Raw genomic sequence first — 17,400 nt, forward strand, 5'->3', positions numbered from 1 at the left:
AGCAGTGGAATGGTTCACACAAAGCAAAGGTGCAGAAAATAGTAGCTCCAAATACTAAAGGGATAGGAAGCAGTTAAACAGAGTCTCTTCCAGTTAAAACACAGGAATGCTGCATTTTTGCAGGCATGTTAAATGCTTCATTTCCTGAAATAGGCCCTCATTCCTTCCCTCATTCAAAGGGTCAACTCTGAAGCAGACCAATAGAAAAAAACCCAAAAGCCTAAATCAAATATATTCTTTTAAACACTCAATCTTAATACAACAATCAGTAATTTCTGGAGACGCTATTCCTAAATTCTTCAGGCAACAAACTGAAAGCTTGTCTATATAACGAGCTGAACAGTGACTGTCATTTTACCACATAATTGCATATGTACAACTGCTACTGAGGTAAGACATTCTGCCTTTGGGAGGGGGGGTGAGGTGGAATTTCAGAAGTTTGTCTTTTTTTTTTTTTTTTTTTTTTTTTTGGTTTGTTTTGTATTTATGTAAGAATAATGTGTCAATCATCTCAAAAAATGCTTGAAGGAGCAGTGGTAGACCTGTATTATTACCACTAGCACCCAATTAACATTAAAAGCATACCTTCAAAATACAGTTATAACTTGCAAGAATAGGAGAAGAGTAAAAAATTCCTCGACTTCTCAATTTCTATAGCAAATGCATTTCACTCTGATTCCTTTCTAAGATCACACTTGATAGCAAAATCAAGAGCAAGTTTTTAAAATTGAAACCAGTTAACAACTGTATTAGGCGATAAATACTATTGCTTCAGATGGAAGAAAATGTAACATTTTATTTAATGAGAATTTTAGTCGTTTATTACATGAAAATAATATTTTTTTAAAAAATCCACTAACTCTTTTTGTTGATGCTGAAAACCAGCTTTCCTTCTAAGGGAGGGAAAACATTTGTTCATCTTTCAGGCTTACCACCTACAGCAAAAGAGAACATCTGCTCATCATCAGAGGACACCTATAGTGATTCAGTAAGCTGCTGGTGCAAAAATTTCGAAACTGGCATTGCTCAAGAAGTTTGAAATTCATTATGAATACCTTGACATGAATTATGGCAAGAAGGAGAAGGGCAAAAAATAGCAGATATGGCATGGAGATAATAATGTAGGCCTTAAGGCGGCTTAACCTGGCCACCTGTACACATCATTCCATATCACAGCTACCTCTATACTGAACAAAATCCACACTACTAATGCAGGGAGAGAATACTGCTCTCTTTGATTACTGTACCATTAAAACTTCAGTTATATGCTGCTGTTATAGCTTCCTTCCTTAATTAAGGATTTGAGATTTTTTCTAATATCTCTAAAATAATCGGTTTACCTGAATACAATTATGGTTGTCATCAGCTAAAGAAACAGCTCCTCAATTCTCATGTCATAACCATTTTCTCCAACATCAGCTCACTGTCTCTTCTCTATGCTCTCTCAAAGTATCATGCAAATTGCATAGAGGTAAAAGTCATTTCTTCTACAAACAGCACATCCTTTTCAGACAGCCTTGAACTGGGAACTTCCATGAACTTGCTCCTCTGCTTTGGCTACTTAATTATTTTCTGTCTTTCTAAGAAGAGGGACATAGCCTTTTTTTGTGTGAAGTGGGATTCCACAGAAACAGGTTTTCCTCTACAACTTCCAGTGCATTCCTATTTTTTATTTTAAACAAAAGAACTTTATATTCTTCCACCACACATCATGTAACTAACACAAACTAATGTACTTCTTGTGTTCTTGCTTCTATCTCCAGATTGGGAGCAGGCAAAGACTCAGAAATAGATTTGGCACCATATTAAGTAGTTGGGAAAGTCCCTCAGAATGTGAAAGGAAAAAATAGGATACTACTATATTTCAAAGGGATGTAAAAACTAAAGTTTCTACAGTAAACAGCATAGTTTCAGTACATTAAAATCCAGATTTTCAGTATTTTTTGAAAGCTGTTTGTCAAGAAAATACAGTCTTCTGCTTTGCAACAGCAAGAAACATGGCTCTTTGCTGTTTTTTCCTTAATAATTTTCTGTAATTTAAAAACTAGTACAAATCTGATCTCCATATTAAGTCTGTGCTCAAGGGCACTATTTCTTGTTAAAAAAAAAAAATCTGCTTTGGCGGGGTTTGTTTTAAGTTCAGTATTTTAATTGTTTTCAAGTTCTGTCCTGTGCAGAAAAGTACTAGCTTACTTGCTTTACAATATTTTAATTTCACGCAGTATGGTGTCTCTGTGCTTAAATGTAATTTTCTCCTTAAAACAAACCCTGGCAAAACATATTTTAGACATATATTTTAACTCTTTTGAAGAGAACTTTCAACAGTTCACACTGCATTGCAGGAATTTAAAAAAATAGTCTGTACCCTTACAGATTAAATTATGGTTAATTTTATATTCTATTTTAAGAGTTTTAGAATGTAATATTATGCTTATATGTAAAATTGTCACAGCATTTAGTATAATGAAAACATTATCCTGTCTTATTCCAAGACTTACTGGCTTTTAAGTCACTTTCCCTTGCTTTTACCAAAACCCAAACTGACAACTGCAGCAAACAATGACCTGGAAGCCAGCCAGAATTCTGGATCTATTTCTGTAAAGCAGAGGCCTGCTATGGACTGACAAGATCAGTATCAATCCCTGTAACAAACTGGTACCACTAGAAAGCAAAGGTTTCCATGTCCTCAACGGATAATCAAACCTATTAATTCTTAATTCTCCATGATGAAAAATTTAAGAGTTTCTTTACAGCAACACAGAGAGATTTGGTTACATAGGGACTGTGTCAAATAGAAAAGCATGTAAATGAGAAAGGTTAAGCGAGAAACCTCGAACTGGTGGCTCTGGCATAGTTTACGGATTGTCAAAGTGAAAGAGCCTTGATAACAGGCCATAGATCCAAATCTATTCAACAAATGCTTCACATTACCCTTTACTGTTTCAGATCTAACCAACAGCTATTTAGCAAAAGTTTTTTTTTTTAAAAAAAAAGGTCATTTTGTCAAAGAAAATATTCTTGAAAGTTTTGGTACTGAAAAAGGAATATAACTTAGAGAAATCTTCTAATGCACTTCTATTTTGCGTCAGACAAGTCTGAATGCCTCATCACAATATTTCAGATACAAATGAAAAAAAAATCACAAATGAATAAGCAGGTTAACAGAACCAATGAACATTATCTACATACAGACTGGTAAAACACCAGTGCCCTACAGGAATGAGAAGCAGCTGTCAGCTTTCCAAGCTAATTCTCTAATGGTGCTTGCAGACTAAAGAGTTACACTAGTAAACTCTTAAGAAATACTTCCACAACAATTCACACGTGTTCCAGAACTTAAGCTTTTATTTAAGCAAATTCAAACACTTCCATAGTACTGTACTTATTTTCATTCCCAGTTGTCAAAGCTAAACCCACACAGACCTTTCCTCTGCAACAAGTGATCAGAGCCTCCCTTTTGTCTGCCCTGGGGCTTTGATCTGGCTCCAGCCCTCAGCCTTGCAATTCAACAGCCCTGGCCACAACTGAACCCTGCAAGTCGAGTGTAACATTAGCCAAAATACTAAAGCAGAGTAAATCTTCCCCCTCTGCTCCTGACCAAAACATAACTCGTTCAGGGTTAAGTCAAGAGTGACAGAACATGAAGCCAAAATTCTTACACTGCATGCAATCCACATCCAGATCCCCGAGTTATATGAGCAGTGACATGTCCTCTGCAGTCAGACTAACCAGGAAAGAAAAGAAAAATCTACAACTCTTGCCAAAAATAATAAATCTTTGCACGTCCACTGAAACTCCAGGCAGTGCCTTTTGCTGTAGCTTCTTGTTTGCTGTCACTTTAACAATGATAAAACATTTTTCATTTATGACTGATGTTGATGATGTTGATGCAACACCAATGAATGCCATCCAGCTGAAGCATTAGGGCTAACTGCCAGTGAAATGGATTTCTTAAATTAAAATCCCTTTAAACAAATGCAATCTCTGTTTAAGTATATTGTTTAATATTAAACAATATATCAGAATGGATGTCAATGCAGTCCATTTCATTCTGTCCAATGTAATTTGATTTTTCCCTTTCAAAGACTATTTACATGAGATGTCCAGCACTAACCAACCACCAAAAAAACCAAAACAAAATAATAACAAACACCCTACGCCTTAGATACTCTGTTTTCTTGCATTTTACAAGTATTCTCTCCACAGTTCCAGAGATAAAAGCAGTATATTTTTAGATATCAGATGCAAACAAAATAATTAATGAGAAACAATATATTTCCTTTTTTCTTTACTCTAGATTAACAGATTATAGGCCTGTAACTTCTACTCCACAAAAGTGAAAAAGGAAGGAAAAAACCCAACCCAACAAAAAAAACTAGTAGTATCTTAAAAACTCAGCCCTATAAGAAAATTTTAAACCAAGTAGATTCATTTCATTTACTTGCACAGAGTGGGATTTCAGAGAAATCATTAAATATTTAGAGCTTTTCTAAAAAATACATAATTTCCAAATTCTAACTGAAACTTTAAATTCAACAGGTAGCACCAACATATTTAATATCAAAATGAAAAGTCAGTATTGCTAAAGTATACCTTTATGAAGGATAACATACCTGGTTGTCTTAATTATTTACAGAATGCTCAAAGCACTGTTTTAGCAAAAGGACATATACACCAAGATTTGGTGCTTGAAAGATTACTAGCACAAACTTTTATAAACTACCATTTTGTAGAACTTTAGCTTGATGTTGCAGTCTGATGAAACTGCATATATATAAGAATAACGCCATATTATTTCCACTTTAATGAGCCTAAAAATTGCAATTAACTGCTAATTGACTGGGGACAGAGAGATAGAGAGATGGATGGATGGATGGATGGATGGATGGATGGATGGATGGATGGATGGATGGATGGATGGATGGATGGATGGATGGTGTTTTTTTCTGGAAAATCCTTGTACATGCAATACCTAACTCTGTAAGGTACACAATGTGCCACCCCTCCACCAGCTAGAGAAGCCTCAGTGATCACCCCTGCACCATTGCAGCTGGCAGCCTTCCTCCCAGCAAGGCCCTGCTGCTGCCACACAGACCCCAGGGGAATCCCATTCCACATTCCTGCTCAAGGTTCGGATGCTCCAACTACCGCAGTCACATACAGTAAACACACCTGTCACAGCATTTCCAGCAGACAGGAAGACAAGACAGCAGAGCAGTTTGCTAAAATATCACACATTGACCAAATGAGCACCAGGGAACTGTATGAGACTTTCAGGCACTTCCCAGAAGTGAGAGGAAAAAACCAAATGGAGCAGGGTGGGATAAACACTTCCCTATGGGAAGAAAGGAATACATCTCAAAAGAATAAAATCTATGAAACCAGATAGTTACAATTGTTTCAAGAAGTATACTGCAGCAACATAACAATGAAAAGCAGATTACCTCTGCTCACATACTGCTAAGTCCCAAGATATGAGACTTCAATCTTTCCAATTTTTCTTAGCATTTCTTAGCAAGAATATTTCTTAATACTTAGAGGTCTCCTAACGGCTTTAACTTCTACTAAAAAAACCTTATATCTGTGACATGAATAAATGTGTCATATATTGTATTTACTTTAATTAATAATTTAATCAATTCTGAATTAGTCACCTGAATTTCACAGAATTTTCTTTGGTTCCTGAATTACAAACAAAAAAGCTGAATGGAGGCAAGATCCAAGAACCAGAGACAACACTGGACTAAAGTGGCAAAGAGTAGTTATCTAACGAAGAGTCTTAGAAAAAGAAAAAAAAAACAGAAAAAACAAAACCCAAACCACAAGAAATGCATTTTCCCCCAGCTTGCCTATAAATGATCACTAGTCTAGAATTCAAGAGCTTCCCGAGATAAAAATCATTTATTGTAACTTCAAATTTGATAAGCTTTAATAGATGTTATTTCCTAGCCTTTTTCATATATGTTTACATATTTTTCACCCTCTGTTCCTACACAAAGGAATTTTAAAGCTTTCAGTGCCACATTCAAGTTTTACTCTCATGTGAGTCATTCCCATCCTAAATCTTCTGTACACTGTCAAAAGCAATGAGACTCCTAAAACTGCAATGGTATTTGGTATAATCACCGCTTTACAAAAGACATCAAATTTTCTATATATCCCTATGCAGACTAATTTGCATATTTTACTAAATTTAACCTGAGATGCCGCCAATACCAGGATACTTTCCTGAAAGAATACATCACTGTATTCAAAGCTGTCTTATAAAAGACATTTTAAAAATTCCATCTAATGTACACTACATCTAATTTGTTAAAAATAAAAGTCACAGGCCTTAGTGCTATCCATCCACTTAGCTTCATATTAGGTGCCTTAATATTTTTCAGTCTCTTCAGATCCTTACTAGAAGTGGCATTATACTAATTTAAATATTTTTAGACTATATGGTGCCTGACTTACATCATTGCCTTGGAAGATGCAACTCTCAAGTCTTTTAGCATAATTAAATTTTTTAGATTTCTCCTCGGCTAATAGACAGCCAGCAGTCCATAATTCACCTCCATTCATGACTATTACATTATTTTGGCTTACTGGAGAACTGCTGCTTTGGATGCCTTGGTAAAATAGTGGGGAAATGAACTAATACTCTCTTTCCTCAAGTCTTAACCATGAAACCAAGGCCATACATGTTTATTGTTGCTGAAGAAAAGACTAAAATGTACAGAAAAAAAAAAAAAAATGAACAGTGGTCAAATATGCCTTGCAGGCCTACTGAAAGTATTTTAAATTAAAGAACAAGAGAAAATTCCCTCCTTCTCCTAGATGTGAAACTGCAAAAAATTCTCTTCTGGATAGTCTTTTAGTCTCCAGTGTGCAGAGACTAAGAGCAATCTTCAGGAAGATGCTGAACAGAGTTGACCTGAGATTTCCTGCCCTATCCCCTCAGATTATCCGTCGGCAATAGCTGACATGGCTCCCCTGAACACATGGGAAATATGGCAATTATTATTCTGGGGGAATTGTCGTTGAGAACAGAATGATGTGCAGTAGCTCACTGCTCAAGCTGGGGGATGGTGCCTGTATGTGAAGCCACCTCAGGAAGCAATCCGTCTTATGTGGGCACCGTAATTTTTTAAAATCTGATTCTAAAGATTAGTCAAAAAAACAACTGCAGAAGCAAGGGCATAGAGTTTATGTTTTAGAAGCCACTTGAGGCAGCAGAGAAAGGATTAATGAGGTGATCACACTCGAAGACAGACTTCAAATAATCTGCTGCATACTTCTCATGCTCTACAGTGGGAATATGTATGGAAATACCTTACTCTTCTACCCTAAAAAAAGACCTTGTTTTTCTACCTCATTCACCTAAGAATAGCTGCATAATGACAAATTTTTGTGGCTGTATCCAAAACAGACAAGCTGGAGAGTACTGTTACACCTTTCCCTAATTACACAGTCACTCACACATTGTGTTCTCCCAAACTTGAAGAAAGGATGTGCGGGAGCTATGCTTCAAAGCTGAGATATACACAATGGGAGGGGGAGAGGCATCATATGAAAACATCCCCAGCAAATTTAGTCTGTCCTACAGCCAATAAACAGAAACCTTAGATTAGATAAGAATGTCTGCTTGACATAGCTTACAGCTTACAACTTACAGAAGTCATCCAATTATTAAGAAAGCCAAAGGAAAAAAACCACTGTAAATAAATTAAAAGCAACATAAATACAAAATCTAGAACAGATCAGATCAAAATCATTCAGAGTGTTTTGCAGACTAAAGCAAAACTAGAAATATTCAATATACTTTAGCCAGGAAATCTGAATTCAGAGAGGTACTTAGTTTCTTCAGAATGTCTTTTCCTCTTAAGTTGCAACTGAGTAAGTAGATAAAAACCAACACAGAGCAAGCCACATCTGGCTCAGTACAGCTAGTTAGGAAGAGTGGTACATTCCGAGTGGGGCAAGGGGACACATCTGATTACAGAAGTCTCTTCTATAGCTACACAACTATTCTCCATTTCAAATCTAGATAATTACTATGTTGCAGAAAATAACTCATGAAGCAGCAGATGGTGCAACATGGGAACACCTGTTCCTTTAAAGACCAATACAAATAAAGGGAGCAATAGCCGTTTTCCTTTGGAAGGAAAGAATACAGCTTTGGAGGACAGGATACATAAATACCACCAGACTGTGGGCAGAACCCAAAATAATCCATTCAGCATTCTGTGCTAAACACGGAATGCAATTGCCCTTGACCCAGCCCTGCTCACGTGTTGATAAAACTGTCAGAAGCAACACACGCACTTAGACGACTGAAGCACCCAAAAGACACTCCAGAGCATGCTTCTTTTTTCAAGGACAGCTTGATGACAATGACTTAGATTTTTAGAAACACATGCAACTAACAGATATCTTGGAATGGTTAACTCTAGGTATGTTTTTGCTTCCCCTGGTTTTTTTTTTTTTTTTTTCCATTAGGCAATTATGCCGTATAAACACAATTTCTAATTCACCGGTCAGGTTAACTGGCAGTTCACATGGAACTGCAACAGCCCTTAAGGGCTTGTGTGTCCTCCTTTACCAACTGGCAAACCAAAAGTGTTTTAAATCTGGCTGTATAGGAGCTCATTCACATCTACGCTACTGAGCACTTACTACAGTAGCTCTTACCTTGAAAACGTACACAAATATAAATTGTTACTGTAAGAAGGTACGGGAAATGGATTCAGGAGTTACAGGCACCATTTGAGCTCGCCAGCCACTTCTATTCATGCGCAGCAACTTAGCAGTCTGTATTCTAGAGAATAATTCACATGGGAAGAACACCACTTTTTCGCCTCCTTCCACAGTTACCAACGCAATTCCACCTTCAGACGGAAACGTCCGTGTCTCAGTACAAAGGCGCCGAGCGAAGCATCCCGCGCCGCGCCCGCGGGGTCCCGCAGCCCCCGGCACATTGCTGCAGGCTGGCCCTGCCGGCCCCCTATGCCGGGAGGGGGTTCTCCCCGCTCGCCGGGTGGGCTGTCCCGCCGAGGCTAAGCCCCGGGTCCGCCTCCCGCCCCAGCGCCCAGCAGGTCCCTCCAAATTCCCGGTCTTTCCCACACAGGGACCCGCGGCCCCGCTGACCCACTCCCTTCCCCCCTCCCGGCCGCCTCACCGATAAGGACGCGGAGGTGCTTGAGTCGGGTGAGTGGGTCCTTGCGGGTGTCCAGCACCTTCTGCGTGGATTTCCGCACGTCCCCGTGCGGCTTCTTGGAAAACATCCCACCGGGCCCGGCCCCGGGCCCGGCCCCGGCGCCGAGCTCCAGAGGCGGACAGCGGCCTCCGGATCTGCCCGCTCTGGGGCCCCTACATAGCCAGAGGCGGCAGCGCCGCCTCCTCGTCCTCCTCCTCCTGACTCCGACTGCGAAGTGGCGAGGGCGGAGGGGCGCGGCGCGGAGCCGACTCCCCGCGGGCCGGGGAGGCCGGGCTGGGCCTGGGCTCCCCCTGCTTCCTCCCTCGCTTTCCTCCCGCTGCTTCACGACAGCCGTCAGGCACGACCCCAGGCGTCCCCATGGCAACCGCGTCGTGACGTCACGGCGGCGCTGCCCCGCGCACCTCCGAGGCGCGGCGGGCGGGGCGCGCCGCCCGCGCCACCCGGAGCCCCGGCTGAGGGGGCAGAGCGGGCGCCGGAGCAGGACACTTGGGGGCCCGCTGCAGCATCCTCTGCGCAGCTCAGCAACAGTAACTGGTGTAGGAAACTGTACTTCTGCTGTTTCTAAGTAAAATGTAAAGTTATCCCATTACGCAGATGCTCTGTACACAGACTCTGCAGTGTAAGGAGGCGATCCTGTGAGCAATAAGGAAATAAAATCCAGGTGGGGACCGTATTCACCACGGAAGCGACTCCAAGCCTTTACTCAAGCCTCAGTTGTGCAACCAGCAACGATGTGTCTCACAGTTCCACTTTCCACACTGGTCCTCAAAGTGCTGCAACTCCTCACGCCGAACTCCTGCCCAAAGCTGCTGCTCCCTGATTTCACTGCCTACGCCTTCAGCTGCAGTGCTGGCATCGAGACTGAACCATCAGGCACGTCTGGGTCCAGCACGATGGTCTGAGGCATCCTCATTTCATCTGTGCTCTGTTAGGATGGCCATGTCTCTTCTACTCCTACAGCAAAGTCAAATGAGCTCAAGAGAACATGTTTGTCTCAGGCTCATGCACAACCTCACAGCGAGGCCCACAACAGCCAGGGAAATGGTGCCATATCAACTCTTGCTGAGGACAGAATTACTAACATTGAAAAAGTCCCAAGTTCCTCCTAAAAGTTTGTTTGCATTCAGGACACAGAACTGTTGGACTTTCCAAAAGACTTGTGCTGTAGTATCATTTAAGACTCTTTCCAGTATCTCTTTGCTTGGACATTTTTAAACAGTCACTGGTGCTCTGTTTTGGATTGAGGATATATATCCACTTATGTGAGCTACGAGTCTGATTGGAACAGCTGCAGTTTTTAATATTGGAAATATTTAATTATTTGAGATGTGTTTTAAAATTCCAAGAATTATCAACATTTACAGACTTGTCACATAAATAACATAACCCAAGTGTTTAAAATAATCACATATTTTTAGCAGTTAATGTTAGAAGCACAAGGGCAGTAGGAGCATAGTCAGCAGGGCATCAGTGAGGGACTAAGTGTTGTCTGCCTGCCTATGTGGTCTGCCCCAAATCATTTAATATTCTAGCATCTCTGTAAATGAGATCTGAAAAGTAGCAATGTTAGGTAATAGGTAGTATTACAATTACTTAGTTTACTATAACACAGTACATTTTAGCTCTCTAAGATCTGACAATGATACATTGATTTATGTGCTTTGTTTTCTAAATTTCATTAATTTTAAACACAATTCTGCATATTGAAAAACTTTGAAATATCTTTTCCTTGGATAATTTGCTGACTTTTCCATTAATTTTTAGACCTTTAACTCAATTAAAATTAAAAATTTGAAATTAAAAATATTAAAAAATAATGATTAAAATTAAAAATAATTGTTATTAAAAATAATGGAGTAAGACATCACTAAAATATTAAATGACAGAAAGGGAGTGGTGTTAACCAAGATAATAATGGCTTCTACAGATAACCTCCTTGTGCAGGCACACCAGGCAGGAAGGGCATGTTCTGTGCACAAGAAAAGCCATGATCTTGCAAAGGCTTGACTTTGAAGCGTGTGACTTCGGTTCTTTGAATATGCATGAAGGACAAGGTTGGAAAAGAGCAGGATTAGTTAGGCAGAGGTTAGGTTCTGCTGCATTCCAGGCTGCTATTATTGTGCCAAATTCTTCTCATTTCCACTTTAAAGAAAGAACTTTTAAAATATTTCTGTCCTTATGCAAGGGGACTGTTACAACTAAGTTTAACTGAACTTTAAGAGGAGTACTGTAGACAATTAAATGCTGCAGAACTTTATTCCCTCCTATTAACTGTCATCAAGCCTGACAGAGTTCAGAAAGTATTTGGATAATACTCTTAGGCACATGGTATGCCTCTTGGGGATGGTCCTGAGCAGGGCCAGGAGTTGGCCTTGATGATCCTGGTGGGTCCCTTCCAACCCAGCAGATTCTGTGATTCTGTGATCTCTACAGGGCCCCATAGGACACTCAGAGTAGCAGAAGGCAATTGGATCACATTCATACCATCAAAAAACTTCTCCCAGTTTATCTAGGATTTATGATTTCCTAAGATTTCAGCTGTTGCCAAATAACTTCAGAAAACATGAGGTATTTCTTAATATATCCTGGAGAGCACAAACCCTTCAGTTGTGGCCTAATTCAACAGTTCTACATTCCAAATGGATAGATTGTGTTTTGAATTCTTGGATACGCCTGCAGATATCTAAGTTTCTGGAATTCTTGCCTTACTAATATTTACGCCACACAAGGGTACATGATCAAAATGAGTTAAAGTTACTCAGGTTTTCATTAAGTATTTCCCATCTTTCATGTAGCTAGTATAGATCATAAGCCTGACCCCTGTGAGGTGCATGCACTGAAGAGCTATTTGCACACATGGTCCTTCAAGAGAAAAGAAGAAATTTAAAAGAATTTTTTGAAAGTGTCACTACTTCTGATTTTTCATATTTAGTTTCATAGTGTCCTTCCTATGAGGGTTGTCTTGCTTTTGAGACAGAAGGCTCTATATATTATGTTGTGGATGTTGGAGAGGTGTGCTGTGAACCTCTGAGTATATGGCTTTGCTTATACTATGCATATTCAGCAGTATTCCTGTTCATCCTGAGTAACAAATTTTTACTTACTTGGCAACTATTTACTTTATGAAAAAGGCCCCCAAACCTAGATATTTGAGTAGTCAAACCCACAATTATGTACAATTTAATACTCTAGCGTAACACATTGACACTAGAGATGTTTGCTACTTTCTCTCAAGCAGTTAAATATCAGGATCCTCTAATATATTTCTAGTATATTAATAATAAAACAGCTACCTGTCCCTTCAACAAAATCCTCTTCCTATGAAGATGTCCCATGGGAAATCCCATGATTTCCCATTGCATTTGCACAGTTCTGTGTCTCAGAGATGATATCTGGAATTAATAGATTTCTGTGTTTAAGGGAAGGAGCTTTTCATAAGCTTATACTCTTCTTTTGTTTTCTTAGCAATGTATCAGCATTAATACCTCAGTTGATACACAGCCAGAACACTGCAGTCTTTCCAATCACCAAAGATCACGTTTGAATAAATTTTTCCAAGAACTACAGAACTCATGAAGCCAGATTTCCTCCAAATTTGTATTCTAACCACTGAAAACCATAAGCCACCTCCCTTCACAACCATAAGCCTTCCTTTGTTTAGTCCTCCCTTTCCTGTCTGGGCAAGAGGCTGGACAGCAGTTAAGTCTTAACTACAGGTGTACAGGTTGGCAAGCTGCTGTCCCTTGGTCAAAAGCTAAGTGAACACATATCCCTCTCTGGGACATTATTAGGTTTTATTTGTTCCAAATGCTGATTCACAAAACATGCAGAAACTTGGTGTCTTTAATTTTCAAGTAATATAAGATCACATTTTCAAATAATATAAGATCAAAATCAGACAATGGTTTCAAAAGTAGCAGGGAGAATGCAATTAAAAAAACAAGCAACTCAACAAACCCCAAACCAACCAAGCCAACCACCAAAACCAACCAACCAATCATTACCTAACATAAAGAACAAAAAGGGTAAAGGGCCTGTCATGATGAGAAACTTTCATGCATGTGGAAATTATTTAAAACTGGTGTAATCATTACTAATTCCTGGCCAGCAGTGCCAGAGAATTTAGACTTTTGCTATGCAAAGTCACCTCCGACTCACAATGTTTGAGTTCTAATGTAAGCACTAGCACCCATATCTGATAAGAAAGAACTTTTGAAATGCGAATACAGTGGAAGTTGCAACACCTTTTCTTTTAAGCAAAAGTACTCAAACACTCAACCACTGAGATGTTTTATTTTACTTTCCCAACTTATGAAATAGTTTTGCAATATTGACAAATGCACAAAAGAAACCCTGCATGACTACCAGCCTCTAGAGGAGAGAGAATTTTGTACAGATTATTTATTTTCTATCAAAGGAAACACTTTGCTCTGATCTCTCCTGTTATGTCACCTGCAGGAGTAAAATGGATATTTTAGACATAGGTCATATATTTTTGTGTTTATTTTGATTAGTACAACTTTACACCTTTTGCAGCATATATCAGAGTATTTTGCCTAGAAAAAAACATGATCTGAGGAATGAACATCATCCAGTAGTCTTCAAACATAGCTCATAACTGGCACTCCATGACTGCTACTTAAAATTGCTGCTGATTTTGACCTGCATGCAAAATAGTCTTTTCAGATTTCTTGTGACCTATCTCCTAATATTGCACTTTCAAATTGAGGGTGAAGGATTAGTTTTAATAAAGTATTCAGTGTATCATTTTTTAGTGATAGAAAGTGAAATAGTTTGGTTTGCTAGAGTCCAAACACCCCCAAAGCTACCACTTCTTTCTGGCCAATAGGTTGCTGTTCTGTCCCCTTTGGAGGACCTCACCCCCAACAACCAGAACTGTGATGACCAGTCTAAGACATACTACATCTTTGAAATGGGAGAGACTCCTAATGAGAAAGTATTTCCAACTCATTAAGATACAGTGCACTGCATTGCACACACTAAAAGCTCTTTCATCCCTGCTTCTCCTTCAAGGTTTCATCTATACCTGTACCCTAATGACTCACATTATATATGTATTTCTGGTTTTTTTCTTTACAATCTTCTTCTTGTCAGAAATACCCAGTCACTATGTAACTACGCATTACAACAAAAGTGGGCAATCAGGTTTATAATCAGAAAGTTAGTAGCTGCTTTGCAGAATCAAAAGCGATACATGCTTCCACTCACTGCCTCCATTCAATAACTTCGGTGTAAAATTACAGCTTTCCATCCTAGCTTTTTCTAAAGGTGTCTCAAATTGGGAAAGGAGCTATCACCACCTGTACTAGCCAGCATTTTATTTATAATGATTGGTATTGCATCCCAATTTTTTCAATACCAGTTTTCAATAAAATTTCCAGTTTTGAATTTTTACACGGTTGCCAACCGTCCCTGTTGATGGTCTCTTTCTAATTGTTGGAAAATACCACAAAAAAACCAAAAAACCCAGGTGTTAATCCCCACTTCCCCATTAAATGCAGAGCCGAGTAGATGAGAATGATGACAATCACTTTCTTAATAGTTATTTTACTCTAATGAAGTGCATAAGTCATGATCCAGGGAAAAAACAAAACAAAACAAAACAACACACCTTTGTAGGCACCTAATACTTGCATTCACTTATAATGATGAAATGGTCAATCATGGGACTGGTCCTCTGGCAGCATGGATTCATAGATGCATGTATACACATGAAACAAAAATCTTTGCAAGTCCTCTAACAGGCCAGATAGAATTTCTTCTTTCCCCACTCCTCCTCCTAGCATTTGCCTCTAGAGAGCTGTTTAAGATAGGTGTTGCCACTTTATCTGTTAAGGGTTTATAGGTGATCTGATAAATTAGCCTTGTAGTCTGGAAATAAACTATAAGCTGCCATTAGCCCTGTGCCCATATGTAGTGCACAGAAGTACCCTTTGCTTTTAGGTTTTCTAGTACTCCATTTGGACAGTCAAGTTAACTTCAACCAGTACATATTTTTTTCTCCACACAACAGATGTTTATATTGCTTTAGCTGGGTAATCCCCCCCTCTCCTGGATATAAACAGAATAGAAGCATGTAGAATTGTGTTATTTAAATTTTTTTCTTGCTTGACTTCTCATTTTGGTTGCTATTTCCACCAGGGCATGGGAACTTTGATTTCCTTCTGGGGTTTATTTTTAGTTCCTTTAGACCTAGTTCCAACCATTTGAATAGGAAATTACAATCAAGCCAAAGGTTTCCTGCTTTCCTGCCATTCCTTTCTTTGCAACTATTTCCAGTAGTTTGTTTTTTTCTAGTCCAGAACCTTTGATTTCTAGTCTTTTTATCTTGTTAGTCCAAAAGGCAACACTTGAACTGGGAATTGTTAGACATTTTTACTTCTGGTTTTGTGTTTTGTTTTGGTTTTTTTTCCCTTTCTGAATCTATATCTTAAAGAAATATATCTTATATTTTTATAAAATATATATCTTAAAAAAAAAAATAAAATAATATCCGGCTGGTGAAGTTTCCTGGTTTTCTTCTGGGATGTCTCCCGGTCTTGTTTCAGGCTGTCTCCTAGCTCCTCTCAGCCATTTGACTATCAGTCATCTCTACTATATCAGTCATCACTCCTAAGACTTTAATCGGACTACCTCAAAAGAATACCAGACTGTGGGAACAAAAAGAAAAAAAAAAAAAAAAGAAAAAAAATAGAAAGAGAAAGAAAGAAAAAAAATAAGTTCCTTGCTAACTGCTTTGGTCAGTTTTTAAAGCTGTGTGAACCAGCATTCGGCCAGGCATCGGGGACTCACAAGTTTCCTGGGAAAAACCTGGGGACAAGTTCAGCTGCTGTTGCTCCGTTAAACAGCCAGAGACATTTAAAAACCTTGGGCCAGGCCAGCTCCCTTCCGCCGAGGTCCGGCCCGGCCGCCCCTTCCCTCCCTCCGGCCGGCCGGCGGTGCCGGGAGCCGGGAGCGCGGAGCCCGCGGAGGAGCTCGCAGGACTGCGGCGGAGGCAGAGCAGGCAGAAGAAAGAAATGGCTTCGGCAACTGCAGCTGCCCACCACTGCGGATCTAGGAAAGAACTCGGGATTCCCACGTGGGCTACAGTTCTTTTACAAATCGTAGGTTTGAACGAGATGTTAGGAAGACGTTCTTTACTGTGAAGGTGGTAAGGAACTGGAGTGGGTTATCCAGAGGAGTTCTGGATGCCTCATCCCTGGAAGTGTTCAAAGCCAGGTTGGATGGAGCTCTGAGCAACTAGTGGAAGGTGTCCCTGCCCATGGCAGGGGGTTTGGAGCTATATTATCTTTAAAGTCCTTTCCATCCCAAACCATTCTATAGATCTATGAAAAAAGATGATGAAAATTGTAATAGGTATAGAGAAAACATGCCATGTTGTGATGTGTCCCTGAGTGAGTACGAAGTCAGAGATAATAAAAGGAGAAGGGATGGAGTTTGCACACTGAAGGATGGGAGGTTAATTCTGTCTAATTTTTCTCTCAGTGTTCTTGGAGAAGAGGTAACACACCTACATACACTCCTCTTGAGGGAGATACAGGGAAATTATTTGCATTGGGTATAGAGAGATGTGGGAGAAAAAAAGTGACTAACGTACAGCAATGGTTATTGTGGTTGAGGTGAGCAGCTGTTGCTATGGAAGTGGAAATCCATAGGGAAACAAGTTATTAACTGCTTCACAATATAGCCTCCATAACATCCATCCAGACAGCAGTGAGGGACTAAATTTGGACTTCAATATGAAGAACTGCTCCTGCCAGGCACACACAACCTTAACTTCTTTGAAGTGGCCTATCACATTGAGACACACAGTGCTTTTCTATTGCTCTTTCAGCTGGCCCAGATTTCAGGAGTGAGCCTGTGCAGTACAATGAGCTCAACTTCGCCCCAAAGATATCACTCACACTGACCTGCAGGCCACAACCAGCTCTGCATTTCAGGACTCTTGAGGATCCCTGCCAGACTTTCTTGTATGTGCATATGTCCTGAGGTGAAGCTTGCTTAGAGCAAGGGGACAGTTCAGACAGCTTTTTCCAGAAGGTGTCACTTCTATTCAGTACATCTTATGCATGATGTACATCTTCACAATTAACAGCAATTGGTGAATGAACAGGAAAGTACTGGTACTTAAAGCCAAAAAAATTATCCCAACCTGCACAGATTGCAGCCTTATCTCT

General features: G+C 39.7%; 1 protein-coding gene across 18 annotated transcripts in view; it reads right to left on the bottom strand.

Moving 5' to 3' along the window:
• RALGAPA1 (Ral GTPase activating protein catalytic subunit alpha 1) overlaps positions 1 to 9,536 on the bottom strand; it is a 132,101-nt gene extending 122,565 nt beyond the window's left edge. For 14 of the 18 annotated variants that reach the window (XM_015630338.2, XM_015630337.2, XM_015630326.2 and 11 more), the window contains exon 1: positions 9,164 to 9,269. In XM_015630338.2, the coding sequence (XP_015485824.1) occupies positions 9,164 to 9,269 (106 nt within the window). Of the gene's footprint in view, positions 1 to 8,676; positions 8,804 to 9,163 lie in introns of all 18 variants that reach the window. The other 4 variants (XM_015630334.3, XR_001522074.2, XM_015630322.3 and 1 more) reach the window with 4 other exon arrangements.
• Positions 9,537 to 17,400: the final 7,864 nt, after the last annotated feature.

This window comes from Parus major, chromosome 5, assembly GCF_001522545.3.
Source record: "Parus major isolate Abel chromosome 5, Parus_major1.1, whole genome shotgun sequence".
Taxonomy (NCBI): domain Eukaryota; kingdom Metazoa; phylum Chordata; class Aves; order Passeriformes; family Paridae; genus Parus; species Parus major.